The sequence below is a fragment of the Oncorhynchus tshawytscha genome, linkage group LG33 (genome assembly GCF_018296145.1).
Source record: "Oncorhynchus tshawytscha isolate Ot180627B linkage group LG33, Otsh_v2.0, whole genome shotgun sequence".
NCBI lineage: Eukaryota > Metazoa > Chordata > Actinopteri > Salmoniformes > Salmonidae > Oncorhynchus > Oncorhynchus tshawytscha.
The window spans coordinates 11678776-11696806 of NC_056461.1; the positions used below are offsets into that span (position 1 = coordinate 11678776).

General features: G+C 45.5%; 1 protein-coding gene across 1 annotated transcript; it reads left to right on the forward strand.

The window, feature by feature from the left end:
* The first annotated feature begins 10075 nt into the window (after window positions 1-10075).
* Window positions 10076-17986, forward strand: LOC112230889 (calcium channel flower homolog). Its single transcript, XM_024397236.2, has 5 exons — window positions 10076-10811; window positions 14124-14196; window positions 14299-14424; window positions 14799-14906; window positions 17432-17986. Exons 1-5 carry the CDS (start codon window positions 10706-10708, stop codon window positions 17517-17519), a joined length of 501 nt encoding a protein of 166 aa, XP_024253004.1. The 5' UTR covers window positions 10076-10705; the 3' UTR covers window positions 17520-17986.
* The last annotated feature ends 45 nt before the right edge of the window (window positions 17987-18031 follow it).

The window sequence follows — 18031 nt, forward strand, 5'->3', positions numbered from 1 at the left end:
AACCCTGTATTGATGCTTTGCCTGTTTAATGGTTCGTCACAGGGCATAGCGGGATTTCTTGTAAGCTTCCGGGTTAGAGTCTCGCACCTTGAAAGCGGCAGCTCTACTCTTTAGCTCAGTGCGAATGTTTCCTGTAATCCATGGCTTCTGGTTGGGGTATGTACGTACAGTCACTGTGGGGACGACGTCCTCAATGCACTTATTGATAAAGCCAGTGACCGATGTGGTGTACTCCTCAATGCCATCGGAAGAATCCCGGAACAATTCGTTCCAGTCACTGGCAGCAGAGAACTGGAAGGAAAGGCGGCCAAATGAGGTGTCGGCTTTGGGGATGACCAGTGAGATATACTGTCTAGAGCGCGTGTTAAGGGTGGGTGTTGTTATCATGGGCAGAGATAAGGTGGAGCTTTACCTAGCATAGATTTATAGATGACCTGGATCCAGTGGGTCTGGCGACGAATATGTAGCGAGGGCCAGCCGACTAGAGCATACAGGTCGCAGTGGTGGGTGGTATAAGGGGCTTTGGTAACAAAATGGATGGCACTGCGATAGACTGCATCCAGTTTGCTGAGTAGAGTATTGGAAGCTATTTTGTAGATGACATTGCCGAAGTCGAGGATCGGTAGGATAGTCAGTTTTACTAGGGTATGTTTGGCGGCGTGAGTGAAGGAGGCTTTGTTGCGAAATAGAAAGCCGATTATAGATTTAATTTTGGATTGGAGATGTTTAATATGAGTCTGGAAGGAGAGTTTACAGTCTAGCCAGACACCTAGATATTTGTAGTTGTCCACATATTCTAGGTCAGAACCGTCCAGAGTAGTGATGCTAGTCGGGCGTGCGGGTGCCGGCAGCGAACGGTTGAAGAGCATTAATTTGGTTTTACTGGCGTTTAAGAGCAGTTGGAGGCCACGGAAGGAGTGTTATGGCATTGAAGCTCGTTTGGAGGTTAGTTAACACAGTGTCCAAAGAAGGGCCAGATGTATACAGAATCGTGTCGTCTGCATAGAGGTGGATCAGGGAATCACCCACAGCAAGAGCGACATCATTGATATATACAGAGAAAAGAGTCAGCCCGAGAATTGAACCCTGTGGTACCCCCATAGAAACGGCCAGAGGTCCGGACAACAGGCCCTCCGATTTGACACACTGAACTCTGTCTGCAAAGTAGTTGGTGAACCAGGCGTGGCAGTCATTTGAGAAACCAAGGCTATTGAGTCTGCCGATAAGAATACGGTGATTGAGTCAAAAGCCTTGGCCAGGTCGATGAAGATGGCTGCACAGTACTGTCTTTTATCGATGGCGGTTATGATATCGTTTAGTACCTTGAGCGTGGCTGATGTGCACCCTTGACCAGCTCGGAAACCGGATTGAACAGTGGAGAATGTACGGTGGGATTCAAAATGGTCAGTGATCTGTTTATTATCTTGGCTTTCGAAGACTTTAGAAAGGCAGGGCAAGATGGATATAGGTCTATAACAGTTTGGGTGTCACCCCCTTTAGAGTGTCACCCCCTTTGAAGAGGGGGATGACCACAGCAGCTTTCCAATCTTTAGGGATCTCGGACGATAGGAAAGAGAGGTTGAACAGACTGGTAATAGGGGTTGCAACAATGGCGGCGGAAAGTTTAGGAAAGAGAGGGTCCAGATTGTCTAGCCCAGTTGATTTGTACTGGTCTAGGTTTTGCAGCTCTTTCAGAACATCTGCTATCTGGACTTGGGTGAAGGAGAAGCTGGGGAGGCTCGGGCAAGTAGCTGCAGGGGGTTAGAGCTGTTGGCTGGGGTTGGGATAGCCAGGAGGAAAGCATGGCCAGCCGTAGAGAAATGCTTATTAAAATGTTCAATTATCATAATTTTATCGGTGGTGACCGTGTTTCCTAGCCTCAGTGCGGTGGGCAGCTGGGAGAAGGTGCTCTTGTTCTCCATGGACTTTACAGTGTCCCAAAACTTTTTGGAGTTAGAGCTACAGGATGCAAATTTCTGTGTGTATTGGTTCCTGACTTCCCTGAACAGTTGCATATCGCAGGGACTATTCAATGCTATTGCAGTCCCACACAGGATGTTTTTGTGCCGGTCAAAGGTAGTCAGGTGTGGAGTGAACGAAGGACTATATCTGTTCTTAGTTCTACATTTTTTGTAAGGGGCATGCTTATTTAAGATTGTGAGGAAATTACTTTTAAAGAACGACCAGGCATCCTCGACTGACGGGATGAGGTCAATATCCTTCCAGGATACTCGGGCCAGGTCGATTACAAAGGCCTGCTCGCAGAAGGGCTTTAGGGAGCATTTGACAGTGAGGAGGGGTGGTCGTTTGACCGCGGACCCATAGCGGATGCAGGCAATGAGGCAGTGAGGCAGATCCTGATTGAAAACAGCAGACGTGTATTTGGAGGGCAAGTTGGTCAGAATAATATCTATGAGGGTGCCCATGTTTACAGATTTAGGGTTGTACCTGGTGGGTTCCTTTATGATTTGTGTGAGATTGAGGGCATCTAGCTTAGATTGTAGGACTGCCAGGGTGTTAAGCATATCCCAGTTTAGGTCACCTGACAGAACGAACTCTGAAGATAGATGAGGGGCAATCAATCTCATATGGTGTCCAGAGCAAAGCTGGGAGCTGAGGGGGTCTATAACCGGTGGCAAGAGTGAGAGACTTATTTCTGGAGAGATTCATTTTTTAAATTAGAAGTTCAAACTGTTTGGGCATAGACCTGGAAAGTATGACAGAATCTCTGCAGTAGATTGCAACTCCTCCCCCCAGTTCTATCTTGACGGAAAATGTTGTAGTTGGGTATGGAAATTTCAGAATTTTTGGTGGCCTTCCTAAGCCAGGATTCAGACTTGGCAAGGACATCAGGGTTGGCGGAGTGTGCAAAAGCAGTGAGTAAAACAAACTTAGGAAGGAGGCTTCTGATGTTAACATGCATGAAACCAAGGCTTTTTCAATTACAGAAGTCAACACATGAGAGTGCCTGGGGACACGCAGGGCCTGGGTTAACCTCCACATCACCCGTGGAACAGAGTAGGAGTAGGATGAGGGTACGGCTAAAGGCTATCAAGACTGGTCGTCTAGTGCGTTGGGGACAGAGAATAAAAGGGGCAGATTTCTGGCCGTGGTAGAATAGATTCAAGGCATAATGTGCAGACAGGGTTATGGTGGGGTGCGGGTACAGTGGAGGTAAGCCCAGGCACTGAGTGATGATAAGAGAGGTTGCATCTCTGGACGTACTGGTTATACTGGATGAGGTCACCGCACGTGTGGGAGGTGGGACAAAGGAGAAATCTGAGGCATGTAGAGTGGGGCTAGGGGCTCCACTGTAAACTAAAACAATGATAACTATGCTAAACAACAGTATACAAGGCATTTTGACATTTGAGAGAGACATAAAGCGAGGCATAAAGCAATCACGTGTTGATTGGGAGAGCTAGCTAAGACAAGAACGGGTAAGACAAGAACAGCTAATCAGCGAAGACAACAACAACAGGTAAAATGACAATGAATGGGCAGAGGGTCAGTTAACTACACACAGGGTCTGAGTTCGGGGCTAGGGCCGACAGATAAACAAAAAAACAAAAGCAAAATGGAGTACCGTGATAAATGAACAGTCCAGCCGGCATCAGCTATGTAGCCAAGTGATCATAGGGTCCAGTGAACAGCAATAGATGGAGTAGGGAAGCCGCGGCGTAGTCGTTACTGCATTTAAAGTTAGCAGGCCGGGGTAAGTAAAAGCATCTGCTCCGATGTCCGGCAAAGGCCGATTGAGGGCACAGCGGATGGAATTATGTCTGCGGACCAGTTGTGGTGGTATGTCAGGGCGCCGTGTCAACGAAGGGACCAGGCCAGATGGCGAAAGAGGTATTGTAGTTGTAGTAATTTTGTTTGCTAGCCGGGAGATGTGCCTGGCTCAGGGCTAACTTCGGGGCTGGGTCACTCGGAGGCAGCTAGCTAGCTGCGATGACCAGGAGTAATGGTCCAGGGTTTACGACAGGAATCCGGCATTGTAGTGGAGAAAAACAGTCCTAGGCTGGCAGGATTTATCCAGGCTAAAAAACGGCTGGTGCCTGTACAGAGGGTAAAGGCTGCTAGCAGTGGCTAAATAGCTAGTAGCTAATTAGCTGGTTAGCTGCTGATGGCTGGCTTCTGATGAAAGTTTTGGCAATAAGGTCGGAAAAAAATAGCGGATCCGTGTCACATTGAGTGAGGTGGGTTAATAACGGAAGGTATATTTAATTTTAAAAATGGAAAAGAGATTGAAAAATAAATTGAAATATATACAAAAAAGACGAAAAATACAAACAGCAAACAAGAGGACGACAAACCACATCTGCACTGCTACGCCATCTTGGTTTTCCAAGAACCCCGCCCTGTGCAACTGAGTCCTGGACTTCCTGACGGGCCACCCCCAGGTGGTGAAGGTGGGAAACAACACCTCCACTTTGCTGATCTACCGCACAGGGGCCCCACAAGGGTGCATGCTCAGCCCCCTCCTGTACTCCCTGTTCATCCATACCTGTGTGGCCACGCATGCCTCATACTCAATCATCAAGTTTCCAGACGACACAACAGTAGACCTGATTATCAACAATGATGAGACGAGAAGGTGAGGGCCCTGGAGAAGTGGTGCTGGGAAAATAACCTCTCCCTCAACATCAACAAAATGAAGGAGCTGATCGTGGACTTTAGGAAACAGCAGAGAGAGCACGCCCCTATCCACATCGATGAGACCGCAGTGGAGAAGGTGAAAAGCTTCAATTTCCTTGACGTACACATTACTGTTGATCTGAAATGGTCCACTGTTGAAGGAATTCTAAATTCCTCAGTTTTATTTCCCAATCAAAATTAAACACTCTGTCAATGCATAAAGGGTTTGTAAGACCCTTTATTTTATAAGAATGGACAGAGCCCCGGTCTTAAAAGTCAGGTAACAGCGTTTAATTCAAGAGAGTACTGGCTTCATACACATTTTACCACAGGTTATAAACTGAAAATGACGTCAGCATTTTCTAAATGTTCTATCTCTTCTTGACACTGGTAGAGAGGCCCTATAGTTCTCGAGCCTTCCCTCCTCTCCTAAAGCCAAGGTCAGTCAGTGTAGATAAGCATTCTAGACAGTCTGGAGATAGTCCGTCCCTGCCATCTGGAGATAGTTCATTCATTTGTACCAAGGCATTGTTCTAAACTCCTGACTATATTATATACAATTGGGAATGGGAGCAAGAGAGAAAATTCATGCATGTACAGTACATAATAGCATTTGGACTAGTCAGTCCTGATTGAAATGTATACATAATTAGTCATCATTGATAAAAATTCCCTTAACATCCACCCACACAGACAGTGTGGTGAACGAGGCGCAACAGCGTCTCTTCAACCTCAGGAGGCTGAAGAAATTCGGCTTGGCCCCTAAGACCCTCAAAAACTTTTACAGATGCAAAATTGAAAGCATCCTGTCGGGCTGCATCACCACCTGGTACGGCAACTGCACTGCCCGCAATCGCAGGGCTTTCAATAGGGTGGTGCGGCCTGCCCAACGCATCACTGGGGGCACACTGCCTGCCCTCCATGACACCTACAGCACCCGATGTCACAGGAAGGCCAAAAGATCATCAAGAACATCAAACCACGAGCCACGGCCAGTTCATCCCGCTACCATCCAGAAGGTGTGGTCAGTACAGGTACATCAAAGCACGGACCAAGAGAATCAGCTTCTATCTCAAGGCTATCAGACTGTTAAATATCCATCACTAGCCGGCTACCACCTGGTTACTCAACCCTGCACCACTCCGCCAGGGCCCTAGACTGCTGCCCTAAATATACATAGCTTGGAATGGAACACTGGTCACTTTAATGTTTACATACTGCCTTAATCATTTTATATGTATTTACTGCATTCTAGTCAATGCCACTCTGACATTGCTCATCCAAATATTTATATATTTCTTAACTCCATTCTTTTACTTTAGATTTGTGTGTATTGTTGTGAATTGTTAGATATTACTGCACTATTGGAGCTAGGAACACAAGCATTTCTCTACACCCGCAATAACATCTGCTAAATATGTGCATGTGACCAATAAAATTAGATTTGATTTTGATCTAGTTTCAGGTGTTTATTTTACCCCTGCGACGTGCTGGCAGGCTACGTTAGGTTACTGCAGTACCACCGCTAGAAACACACCCACATGTAAACAAATGGTGACGTACAATATTTTAATCAGTCCAGGGAGGTTCATGGTGGACAGAAGTGAGGGAGAGGCTGAAAGCTGTGGCTAGCGATCAATCGTTGATAATCAAACAATCAATCAATCAAACTTTACTCGGTGTGGGAGCGGTTCGGCACTGCTATGCTGTGACTGGGTCAAAGATGGTAGGAGATAGTGATGGAGAAGAAAGTGAAGCAAGTATGGAGCATAGCGGTACAAATAAAGAGGGGAGTGAGAAAAAGAAAGCGGGAGAGAAAGGGAGTAGGGGTTTGATGGGGAGCGAAAGGTCTATGGAGGCAGAAAAAGGAGTTTGAGGAGAGAACCGTAGCTTCCAACGCTAGCGGCAGTTCAGAGGTAGAGTGCCGAGGAAGGGCAAGATAAGTCGCGAGGGGAGCATGGAGGTGAGGAGGAGCATAAAGTGATTATGAAGTTTAGGGAGGAAAGGGAGAGTTGGAACAATGAGTCCGATAAGGTTGACGGCTGTGATAAAATACTTGATTGGGGAAGTTATCCATGCTAAAGTGTTAAGAGATGGGAGCTTGTTGGTGTTCTGTAAAGTCATGGCGAGGAGTGAAGCAAATAGGGAAGTAGAAGGTGGTGCCGAGCAGCTGGACTGATCAAGCAGTGGATTAAAGATTAAATTGCAAGCAGGGTAGCCTAGTGGTTAGAGCGTTGGACTAGTAACCGGAAGGTTGCAGGTTCAAACCCCCGAGCTGACAAGGTACAATTCTGTCGTTCTGCCCCTGAACAGGCAGTTAACCCACTGTTCCTAGGCCGTCATTGAAAATAAGATTTTGTTCTTAACTGACTGGCCTAGTTAAATAAAGGTAAAAAAAACAAAACAAGGGGTGGAGTTAGGGTAGATAGCCTGTCTATTCTGTTCCACTTCAAGGACCAGGTACTGCCAAATAAAGTCATCATAGGATATACAGTACCAGTCAAAAGTTTGGACACACATACTCATTCAAGGGTTTTTCTTTATTTTTACTATTTTCTACATTGTAAAATAATAGTGAAGACATCTAAACTATGAAAAAACACATATGGAATTATGTAGTAACCAAAAAAAGTGTTAGTGGAGTTTATCATTGAGGGACGTAGTGGTTCGTAGGGACAGCGATGTAGGAGGGGATATGCCACCTTCATAATGCAAGATAATCCTTATAGGATGCTAGGCAAAGGTATTAGATGGGAATATGTGGTGGTGGAGGTGTGGTTGAGAGGAGGGGTGCTACGTAGGCGGGTGTTTGGAAGGGAAAAGTGGGATACATTTCAGGAGCTGAGGGAGCAGGTGATGGCTTGGGTGGATATGAGAGGGGATGTGGATAGTATGAATAACTGGGTGAGAACAGCATTTGTGGGGGCAGCTACTGAGGCTATACCAAACAGTTCAGGGAGGAGGAGGAGGAAAGCAGTCCAATGGTGGATGGAGGAGTGAGGGGAAATGGTGAGGAGTAGGAACAGGGCATTTAGAGTACTGAAAAGGATGCATGACTTCCAACATCTGATTCAGTGTAAGCAGGCCCTGGTGAGGAGAACTATCCGTCAGGCAAAGAGGTCATGTTGGCATCGGTTCTGTGACACCAGTGGAAGGGTGACACCTGTGGGAGAAGTGTGGGGGATGATTAAGAGGATGAGTGGGGTTAGAATGGAGTGGGATTATCCAGTGTTGACGAGTGGGAAGGATGTGGCAGTAACAGATGAGGAGAAGGCAGAGATGATGGCCAAAACGTTTGTTGAAGTGCATATCTCTGCAAATTTGTCAGAGGAGGGGCAGAGGGGGAGAGATAGAATGAGAGAGGAACATCCTGGAGTGCTGGATAGGAGGAAGGATGTCAGTGATGTGTTGAATGCACCATTTACCATGGCTGAGGTGAAAAGGGCAATAGGTAAGGCTGGGTTAACCTCACCTGGGAAAGATGAGGTATGCTATGTTATGTTGGCCCATTTTAGTGATGAGGCACTGGATAAGGTTTTGGTGTTGTATAACACAGTGTGGGAGGAGGGGAAACTACCAGGCAGTTGGAGGGAGGCAGTAGTGGTACCAATCTGGAAGCCAGGGAAGGACCCAACGAGACCAACAAGCTATCGGCCAGTAGCTTTAACATCACATGCATGTAAGATTATGGAACGTATCATTACAGAGAGGCTAACTTACTTTCTGGAGAGCAGGGGGCTAGTATCGCCACATCAGAGTGGGTTCAGGAAGGGAACGGGAACTATGGACCCAGTGCTCTGCTTAGAAGCAGAGGTGAAGAAGGCTCAGGTGAACATGGAGACTGTTGTAGCTGTCTTTGTTGATGTGGAGAAGGCGTATGATATGATGTGGAAGGAGGGGTTGTTAATCAAGCTTGATATTATGGGGGCAGGAGGAAGAATGTACAACTGGATAAAGGATTTCGTGTTTGAAAGGTCTATTCAGGTGAGGGTGGGAAAGTGACTATCAAGCAGCTACCTGGTGGATAATGGTACACCACAGGGGAGCGTGATTAGTCCTCTGTTGTTCACAATCATGATCAATGATTACTCAGGTACAGCCAGATATTGGGAGGTCGTTATTTGCAGATGATGGGGCCTCATGGAAGAGGGGAAGAAATGTGCCATACATAGTCAGGAAGGTACAGGAAGCAATTGAGGAGGAAGAGCGGTGGGCATTAATGTGGGGATTCAGGTTCTCTGTAGAGAAAATTCAGTGGTGCTAAATGTGACGAGGTAAATGTCTGACGAGGAAGGAGTGGGGAGCTGGGCTTTCCTCATTGAGGACCATGTATGCTGCATTGATTCGATCTGTAATAGACTATGGCAGTATAGCGTATGGTTCGGCAGCCCAGACCTCATTGGAAAGGCTAAATGTCATACAGGGGCAAGGACTCAGAATATGTAGTGGGGCGTTTCGGATCTCCCCAGTGGCTGCACTACAGGTGGAGATGGGGGATATGCCATTGTGGATTAGGAGACAGTAGCTGGCAATGAATTATTGGGACAACCTACAGGGACATGGGGTGTCTCATCCTGCGAAAGGGATTTTACAGGAATGCTGGGAACATGAGCGAAAACAGAACACAAGCTTTGACTGGGTGGGTAATACCCAGGTCGAAGGAGATGGGACTGTATTGAAGGGGTTTTAGTCGGTGGCTACTCCCGCCTCCAGTAGTTAATCTAGAAGTGTTGGAGAGACTACAGAAAGATAGGGAGGGTGATGATCCATCTGATTTGTTTAAGAGAAGTCTGGATACTGTGTATCAGGATTTTGTGGCCATTTACACAGATGGTTCAAAAGATCCAATGACAGGACGTACTGGGTCAGCATTTGTCGTGCAGGAATGTGGGGTGGCAGTCAGGAAACGTATTACAGATCATCTGACTGTATATATGGCGGAGCTGATGGCCATACTGTTGGCCTTGCAGTGGGTGGAGGAAGTCAAGCCACACAGAGTAGTTATTTGCTCTGATTCATGTGCAGTGTTGATGAGTCTCCAGTCCTTTAGCTCACGTAGCAGACAAGACCTGCTTTATGAGGTGCTGCAAACCCATGGCAGGGTTAAACCGACAAGATTGACTTGGGTCCCAGCCCATTTGGGGGTGGAGGGGAACGAGGCAGTTGATGTACTGGCTAAACAAGCACTTAGAAGTGGGGATGTTGATGTTGTAGTTTCAATGAGCAAGGAAGAGACAAAAATCCTGATATGGACAGTGATGGTGCAGAGATGGCAGGAGCTGTGGAATAGAGATACTAAGGGCAGGCAAGGCTATTTTTAGGGACAGAAGAGACAAGGCTATTTTTACAAGATTAAGGGTGGAACACAACAAGTTCAATAAATTATTATATGTGAAAGAGGCTGGAATCTAGTATGAGGGAGAAGGGGATACAGGAAATTCGTTTAAAGAGTATATTAAGTAGAACGTCATTAGATATAGTCTCAAATATTTTGAAATCGTTTTAACGACAACCGGGCTGGCAGGTAGGATTTTGTTTCTCCCCCACACTCCAGTACAGTACGTGGCGGTACTGCGCCATAACGTTGGATGCCAACCGCTGATAAACCCCACCGAAGAAGACAGGACAAGAAACAGCGGAGAGAGCAGGTCGTAATAATCGTCATTTTTGAATGGTGTAAATGAATAATGGTAGCTGTCTAATTTGAAAGAAAAACGGATAACTGGCAAGTTTGTAGGATAGGAAAGTTGGTTGACATTGGCAGTGACAAGCTAACAGGCTTTGGCGACAGAGGCAACCGTTAGCGTCTAAGTTAACCAGTCTGCTAGCTATGAGCTATCTTGAAGACAAAACCATGCTCAGTTGATAACCGCCGTAGATTGTTATCTAGCTAGCCAGAGTAGAGACACGATCAAAGCTATCGTTAACACGAAATATATGTTTTTGTCAACTGTTGAGATCATTGACGTTGGCCAGGTAACGTTAGCTTTCGTTGTCCTAGTGAGCCCCAGCCAATGGCCATTGTTATATTGACAAGGCAAGTCACTGAATAATTTATTGGGGCAAAATGAACTCCGACGAGGCAGCAGCTCCAAAACCTGTCACCGATGATGATGGCATGTCATGGTGGTATCGATGGCTCTGCAAAATCGCTGGGGTCCTGGGCGGTGTATGTAAGTAAACGCCAACCATCCATTTTCTTATCTCCTGTGGTTGCACCTGCTTACTGTATACACGACCGTCCGATTCCAATCGGTCCTGGCGCACCCTGCTTCCACGTCTACAGTCTCTAAATGTTTTAATGGGGTCTATGCCTTTCATGACAGTGACAGATCATGAAGCATGTTACCGGCAAGCATTTTAAACGTTTTTCTCATGACCTATTCCTGGCATACTAGCCTATTGTTTATTTATTTAACATGGCCCTTGACCAAACATCGAATAAAATAAAGTTGTATTTATCACATGCGCCCAATACAATAGGTGTAGACCTTACCGTGAAATGCTTAAGTCCTTAACTAACAATGCAGTTCAATAAGTAGTCATTTACTAAATAAACAAAAGTAAAAATGAAAAAAAAAAAAAAAAGTAACACAATAAATTAACAATAAGGATGCTATATACAGGGGTACTGGTACGAGTCCATGTGCGGGGCTACAGGTTAGTCAAAGTAATTTGTAAGGTAGGGTTTAAAGTGACTATGCATAGATAATAAACAGCGGGGGGGGGCCATTTGATTAATTGTTCAGCAGTCTTATGGCTTGGGGTAGAAGCCTTTTTGACCTAGTGCTAGACTTGGTGCTCCAGTACCGCTTGCCGTGCGGTTGTAGAGACAACAATTTATATATAGGTCCTGGTGGGCAGGAAGCTTGGCCCCATTGATGTACTGGGCTCTATGCACCAACCTCCAACCTCTGATACACACACAGAATTGTGAGTATTGTGCTGTTGGATAATGAGGCTATATTCTCTTTAGGAAGCTCTGTTGGTGTGCTTTCTTTGAAATATTACAGTGTTTAGTCAAGGCCTTCAGTCTCCTCACTGAGCCCCTGTCTGCCCGCCCAGACAAAGCACTGGCACACCACTCTACCCCCACATCTCTTTGTACAGTGCTAAACCCATTGGGCACATGTTCTGATTCAGAGTGGTTGGGTTAAATGCATTCAGTTGTGCAACTGACTAGGTATCCCCTTTTCCCCTCACTGCACCAGGAGGCTGGGAATGGGCACAATCATAGGCTGTCTGCTTGCCTGACTGGCACACATCTTCTAAGTCATCTATTCAGTGATATACTCTAGCAGACATTATAAAATAGAAGCTATCTTCCCTCAGGGACTCCGTGTGAGACCAGGGGAGAAGACTGCCCTTCTTATTAAAGCCACGGAAGTTCAAGGCTGACTGAAGGCATTGTTAGCAGAAAAAAGGTTCCCCTATTCATAGTGAATGGAAAAATAGCAATCTTCGTGGTCAGTTTTCGTGTAAAAAATTAAACCAAGGCACCAATAATTGCTTCACTTCCTGGACGAGCTCAAACTGCACACTTAACTCAATGGTGCATTGAAGCCAAATTTTCACATAGGAATGTATGGTGACACATGATCAATGGCTTTGTCCATTCATATATACAGTCATTTTGTGAGACACAGAGTTGATGTTTGTGCTTATGTTGCACTTCCCCAGCATTAGGCCTATTGCATCCCTCCCCTCCCTTCCCACCTATCCCTTTCCTGCCTTGCTGTGGCTGTGATACCGGAGTATTGGCCGCTGTATCACATTCCCATGCAGGACCGTTGCATAGTCAATGGGCTCTGTATTATTCAGCATGATGTAGAATCAGAGTGCAGGATAGGTCCTATATGCTTCCTCTGATGTTAGCTGCTGCAGAGTACTGCATGTATGTGTGTCTTCTTGTGTGTGGGTGTCTGTGGTTGTATGGCATGAGTGTGCTAGTTAGCTGAATGGTCTCGTCTGGTACTGTGGGATTAAAAAAAAGGATTCAGTGCCATAACTTTTCATTTAATCACACTAGTATAAGATCTCCATCAAGAGCCTCCGGAGTGGCGCAGCGGTCTAAGGCACTGCATCGCAGTGCTTAAGGCGTTCACTATAGACCCGGGTTTGTTCCCGGGCTGTGTCGCAGCTGGCCGCGACCGGGAGACCCATGAGGTGGCGCACAATTGGCCCAGCGTCATGAGGGTTTAGTCGGGATGTCCTTGTCTCATCGACCTCAAGCGACTCCTTGTGTGGGGCCGGTCGCATGCACATTGGTGCGGCTGGCTTCCGGGTTAAGCGAGCAGTGTGTCAAAAAGCAGTGTGGCTTAGCAGGGTTGTGTTTCGGAGGACGCATGGCTCTCGATCTTCGTCTCTCCCGAGTCCGTACGGGAGTTGCAGTGATGGGACAGGACTGTCACTACCAATTGGATTTCACGAAATTGGGGAGAAAAAGGGAGTCTTTTTTTATTCCATCAATCAGTCACTAGTAGTGTAAGGTTTCTCTCCTGATAGAAATCCTGAGCCGTGTTTTCAAGATTTTCTATGCTGCAGTATGTAACTTTTTGGGTGACCTAACCAAATTCACATAGAAATAGGAGTTACAGATATGTCATTCTCATTGAAAGCATGTCTAAGAAGTGGTAGATCTGTTTTAAGTGCGCTATTTCTATGCTTCATGTCTTTTATTTTCGGTTTTGTACACCAGTTTCAAACAGCTGAAAATACAATATTGTCGGTTATGGAAAATATTTCACAGCTGTTTAGATGGTACAATGATTCTCTACACTTTACTTGCTTGTTTTGTCACAAACGGAAATTAGGCAAACTATTAGAATTTTAGCAACCAGGAAATGGCTTGAGCAATTTCTGCATACTGCATCTTTCAACGGTTTCAAACCCCACAAGTTAATAATTTTGCCAAAATCAAAGTTGGGTACAAAAGACAAGATGAGCTACTGTAGTGGGCTGTGTGAATTAATTTACTTAAGTCTGTACCAACTTGTGTGTGTACACAGTACAATGGATATAATACGAGTAAGTATACCATCTGTTCATTGTCTTGGTCCCTAATCATGCTCACAGTGGACTGGTAGCACCCAGCAGAGCCAACCAGGCAGTGCATAGTTAGGGGCCTTGTAGGAACTTAGCAGGGGGCCTGTAAACTCTGATTAATACCCATCATCTGCCTCCTATTTGTCTCAAATATAGCTCTCTGCCAGAGAAGAGCTGAGCCTCTTGTGTTGGTTTCCCTGGTATCAAAACCATGTTTAAATGACAAATTCAGGCCCTTGTGGTTTCTAGTTAAGCTTTATTTGATTTGAGTTTGTATTAATAAGTTTGTATGAATCATCTTTCTAACTTGGAACAAAGACTCCTTTTATTATAGTCTGTTGGTATTCATGGTGTCCCTATTTGTGCCTGTATGTACTTGATCTGGTTGCATAATGAGAAATGTAACATTGCATGTAATATAATTTTCTCTCCCACTGAAGCATGTGCCATCTCAGGAGTGTGGATGTGTGTCACTGTCAACCCCTTAAACATCGCAGCTGGAGTATGGATGGTGTAAGTTTCAGTTTTCCACAATATGATCCTTACGTGTGTGTTTGCTCGTGTGTGTAAAAAATATTCACCAGCGCTGTGTTAACGTCCTCCTCCTGTTTCAAGGTTGAATGCCTTTGTGTTGTTCCTGTGTGAAGTCCCATTCTGCTGCCAGTTCATTGAGTTTGCGAATGCAGTGGCGGCTAGAGCGGACAAATTCAAGCCATGGCAGAAAGCCTTCTTCTACTGTGGGTAAGAACTGGACTGAGACCTGCTGGCTTCACAGGTCTCACCTGTCCATTTGTCTTGGCCTAGAATTTAAATGAACCTTTAACCAGTTGATTAACCCACTACCACTAATGTGATCCAGTGTTTCCCATACTCCTTCCTTGGGACCCTTAAGGGGTGCACATTTTGTTTTTTGTCCTAGCACTACACAATTGATTAAAATTAACCTTGATGATTATTTCAATCAGATGTGTAGTTCTAGGGCAAGACCCCCCTTGGGGTCCAAGGGACCGAGTTTGGGAAACACTTATTTTTTAGGGTGGCACTTTTTCCTATATCACAGTTGAGAAACACACTTCATATTCTCTGTAATCAATCCCTGTTTCTCTTATTTCCAGGATGGCACTGTTTCCCATATTCCTGAGCTTCTCCATCACCACGTTGTTTGGGAATGCCATTGCCTTTGCTACAGGTGTCCTCTATGGTCTCGCCTCCCTGGGCAAAAAGTATGACTTTTCTATTTATACTTTTAGTGACAAGATTTTGGTTTGAATGTACGTATTTTAGATGTCATTTTTTTCCCTCGCACTTTTTCCCCTTTCAGTTCAAATTTCTCAATCAACATTTAGATTTTCAGGTGTTATTAATCAGTAACAAGATTCATTAAATGTAAAATCTTGTAACAGGAGACTGCTTTGTTCATACCCCTTATACACTTGAGTGACAAAAAGTAACCCTGTGAATCTCACATTCAACATCTCCCTGTTTTCTTTGGAAAATCTGACCATAATTCTATCCCGATTCCTGCTTACAAGCAAAAACTAAAGCAGGAATTACCAGTGACGTGGATGCTGCACTGTTTTGCTAGCACAGACTGGAATATGTTTTGGGATTCATCCAATGGCACTGAGGAGTATACCACTTCACCGGCTTCGTCCCCATAGTGACCGTACATACATATCCAAACCAGAAGCCATAGATTACAGGCAACATCCACACGGAGCTATAGGCTGCCACTTTCAAGGAGCGGGACACTAATCGCTACACTTATAAGAAATTCCGCTATGCCCTCAGATGAACCATCAGTCAAAGCTTCAATACAGGATTAACATTAAGTCCTACTACACTGGCTCTGACGCTTGTTGGATGTGGCTGGGCTTGCAAAATATTACGGACTACAAAGGGAAATTCAGCTGCAAGCTGCCCAGTGACGCGAGCCTACCAGATGGGCTAAATGCCTTTTATTCTCACTTTGAGGCAAGCAACAATGAAGCATGCATGAGAGCACCAGCTGTTCCGGACGACTGTGTGATCACGCTCTCCGTAGCCAATGTGAGCAAGACCTTTAATAAACAGGTCAACATTCACAAGGCCACGGAGCCAGATGGATTACCAGGACGTGTACTGCGAGCATGCGCTGACCAACTGGCAAGTGTTTTCACTGACATTTTCAACCTCTCCCAGACTGAGTCTGTAATACCTACATGTTCAAATTTATTTATATAACCCTTCTTACATCAGCTGCTATATCAAAGTGCTGTACAGAAACCCAGCCTAAAACCCCAAATAGCAAGCAATGCAGGTGTAGAAGCACAGTGGCTAGGAAAAACTCCCAAGCAGACCATCATAGTCCCTGTGCCCAAGAAAGCAAAGGTAACCTGCCTAAATGACTATCGCCGCGTAGCACTCAAGTCGGTAGCCATGAAGTGCTTTGAAATGCTGGTCATGGCTGACATCAACACCATTATCCCAGAAACCCTAGACCCACTCCAATTCGCATACCGACCCAACAGATCCACAGATGACGCAATCGCACTCTACACTGTCCTTTCCCACCTGGAAAAAAGGAACACCTATGTGAGAATGCTGTTCATTGACTACAGCTCAGCGTTCAACACCATATTGCCCTCAAAGCTCAATCACTAATCTAAGGAACTTGGGACTAAACACCTCCCTCTTCAACTGGATCCTGGACTTCCTGACGGGCCGCAGCCAGGTGGTAAGGATAGGCAACAACACATCTGCCAAGTTGATCCTCAACACAGGGCCCCCTCAGGGGTGGGTGCTCAGTCCCCTCCTGTACTCCCTGTTCACCCACAACTGCGTGGCCAAGCACGACTCCAACACCATCATTAGGTTTGCTGATGACACAACAAAGGTAGGCCTGATTATCGACAACGATAAAGACAGCCTATAGGGAGGTCAGAGACCTGGCAGTGGTGCCAGGACATCAACCTCTCCCTCAAAGTGAGCAAGACACAGAAGATGATCATGGACTACAGGAAAAGGAGGGCCGAACACACCGCAATTCACATCGACAGAGCGGGTCGAGAGTTAAATTCCACACCACCAACAAACTATCATGGTCCAAACACACCAAGAAAGACGTGAAGAGGACACGACAATGCCGTTTCCCCCTCAAGAAGCTGAAAACATTTGGCATGGGTCCCCAGATCCTCAAGTTTTACAGCTGCACTGACCGGTTACATCGCCTGGTATGGCAACTGCCTAGCATCCGGCCGTAAGGCGCTACAGAGGGTAGTGTGTACAGCCCAGTACATCACTGAGGCCAAGTTTCCTACCATCCAGGACCTATATACTTGGCAAAAAATCGTCAAAGACTCCAAACACCGAAGTCATAGACTGTTCTCTCTGCTACCGCACGGCCAGCGGTACCGGAGCCCCAAGTCTAGATCCAAAAGGCTCCTTAACATCTTCTATCCCCAAGCCATAAGACTGAACAATTAATCAAATGGCCACCCGGACTATTTACATTGACACCCCCCTCTTTGATTTTACACTGCTGTTACATCTATGCATAGTCACTTTTTCTCTACCTACATGTACCGATTACCTTGACTAACCTGTACCCCAGCACATTAATCAGGTACCCCCTGTATATAGCCTCATTATTATTTTTTTACTTTAGTTTATTTAGTAAATATTTTCTTAACTGCATATTCGGCGCATGTGACATAAGATTTAACTTGTCATTGCTTTCTTCCCTGCTTCTCTCTCCTCCCTCTTTTAGGGGCGATGCGGTGAGTTACGCCAGGCTGAATCACGAGAAACAGGGGGATGAGGAGAAGATGACCGGGACGACAGACGGGTCAATATAGTGAGATGGCTATCCCATCATCCCTTATTTGTTCCCACAGAGGAATAACACTATCCTTAACCAAGGGACAATGATGTCATCCCTGCTCCTCTCCTCCCTCTCAGTTACTGAGTTTATTTATTTACCTAAATGGCTGCATCTTTGATGTCTTACTTGGTGTAATTTTTCCATATATATTTAATGTTGTTTGGTCCTTAGTGTGAATTTTGTTTTCATGACATTTTAACAAAGGTTTAGCTGCTGTGCTGTTTTTGTTGTCCTGGTTACTGGGGTTACCCTTTTTGGCAAGTAGGAAAAGTTATGTACCCTCTTAGCCAATCCGCCTTTCAAGAAACCTGGGCGATAGTGAATGTGAAAGCTTTGTTTTTGTGAAGTTATTTCCCCAAATCATGTTACTCTCATTGTGCCGCCGGAAATTCATCCATTGAGAGTTATCCCAAACGCATATCCATTCCATCCAGTAAACCCAAAGATAACAAGTCCTCTTTTTGTTTAATATCCATTACTTAGGTT

What these genes read in the sequence shown, in the direction of transcription:
- LOC112230889 (XM_024397236.2), top strand. Translation starts at nt 10,706, where the DNA reads ATGAACTCCGACGAGGCAGCAGCTCCAAAACCTGTCACCGATGATGAT. An exon ending in GCAGCTGGAGTATGGATGGT is followed by an intron (nt 14,197 to 14,298) that starts GTAAGTTTCAGT and finishes TCCTGTTTCAAG; the next exon opens with GTTGAATGCCTTTGTGTTGT. An exon ending in AAAGCCTTCTTCTACTGTGG is followed by an intron (nt 14,425 to 14,798) that starts GTAAGAACTGGA and finishes TCTTATTTCCAG; the next exon opens with GATGGCACTGTTTCCCATAT.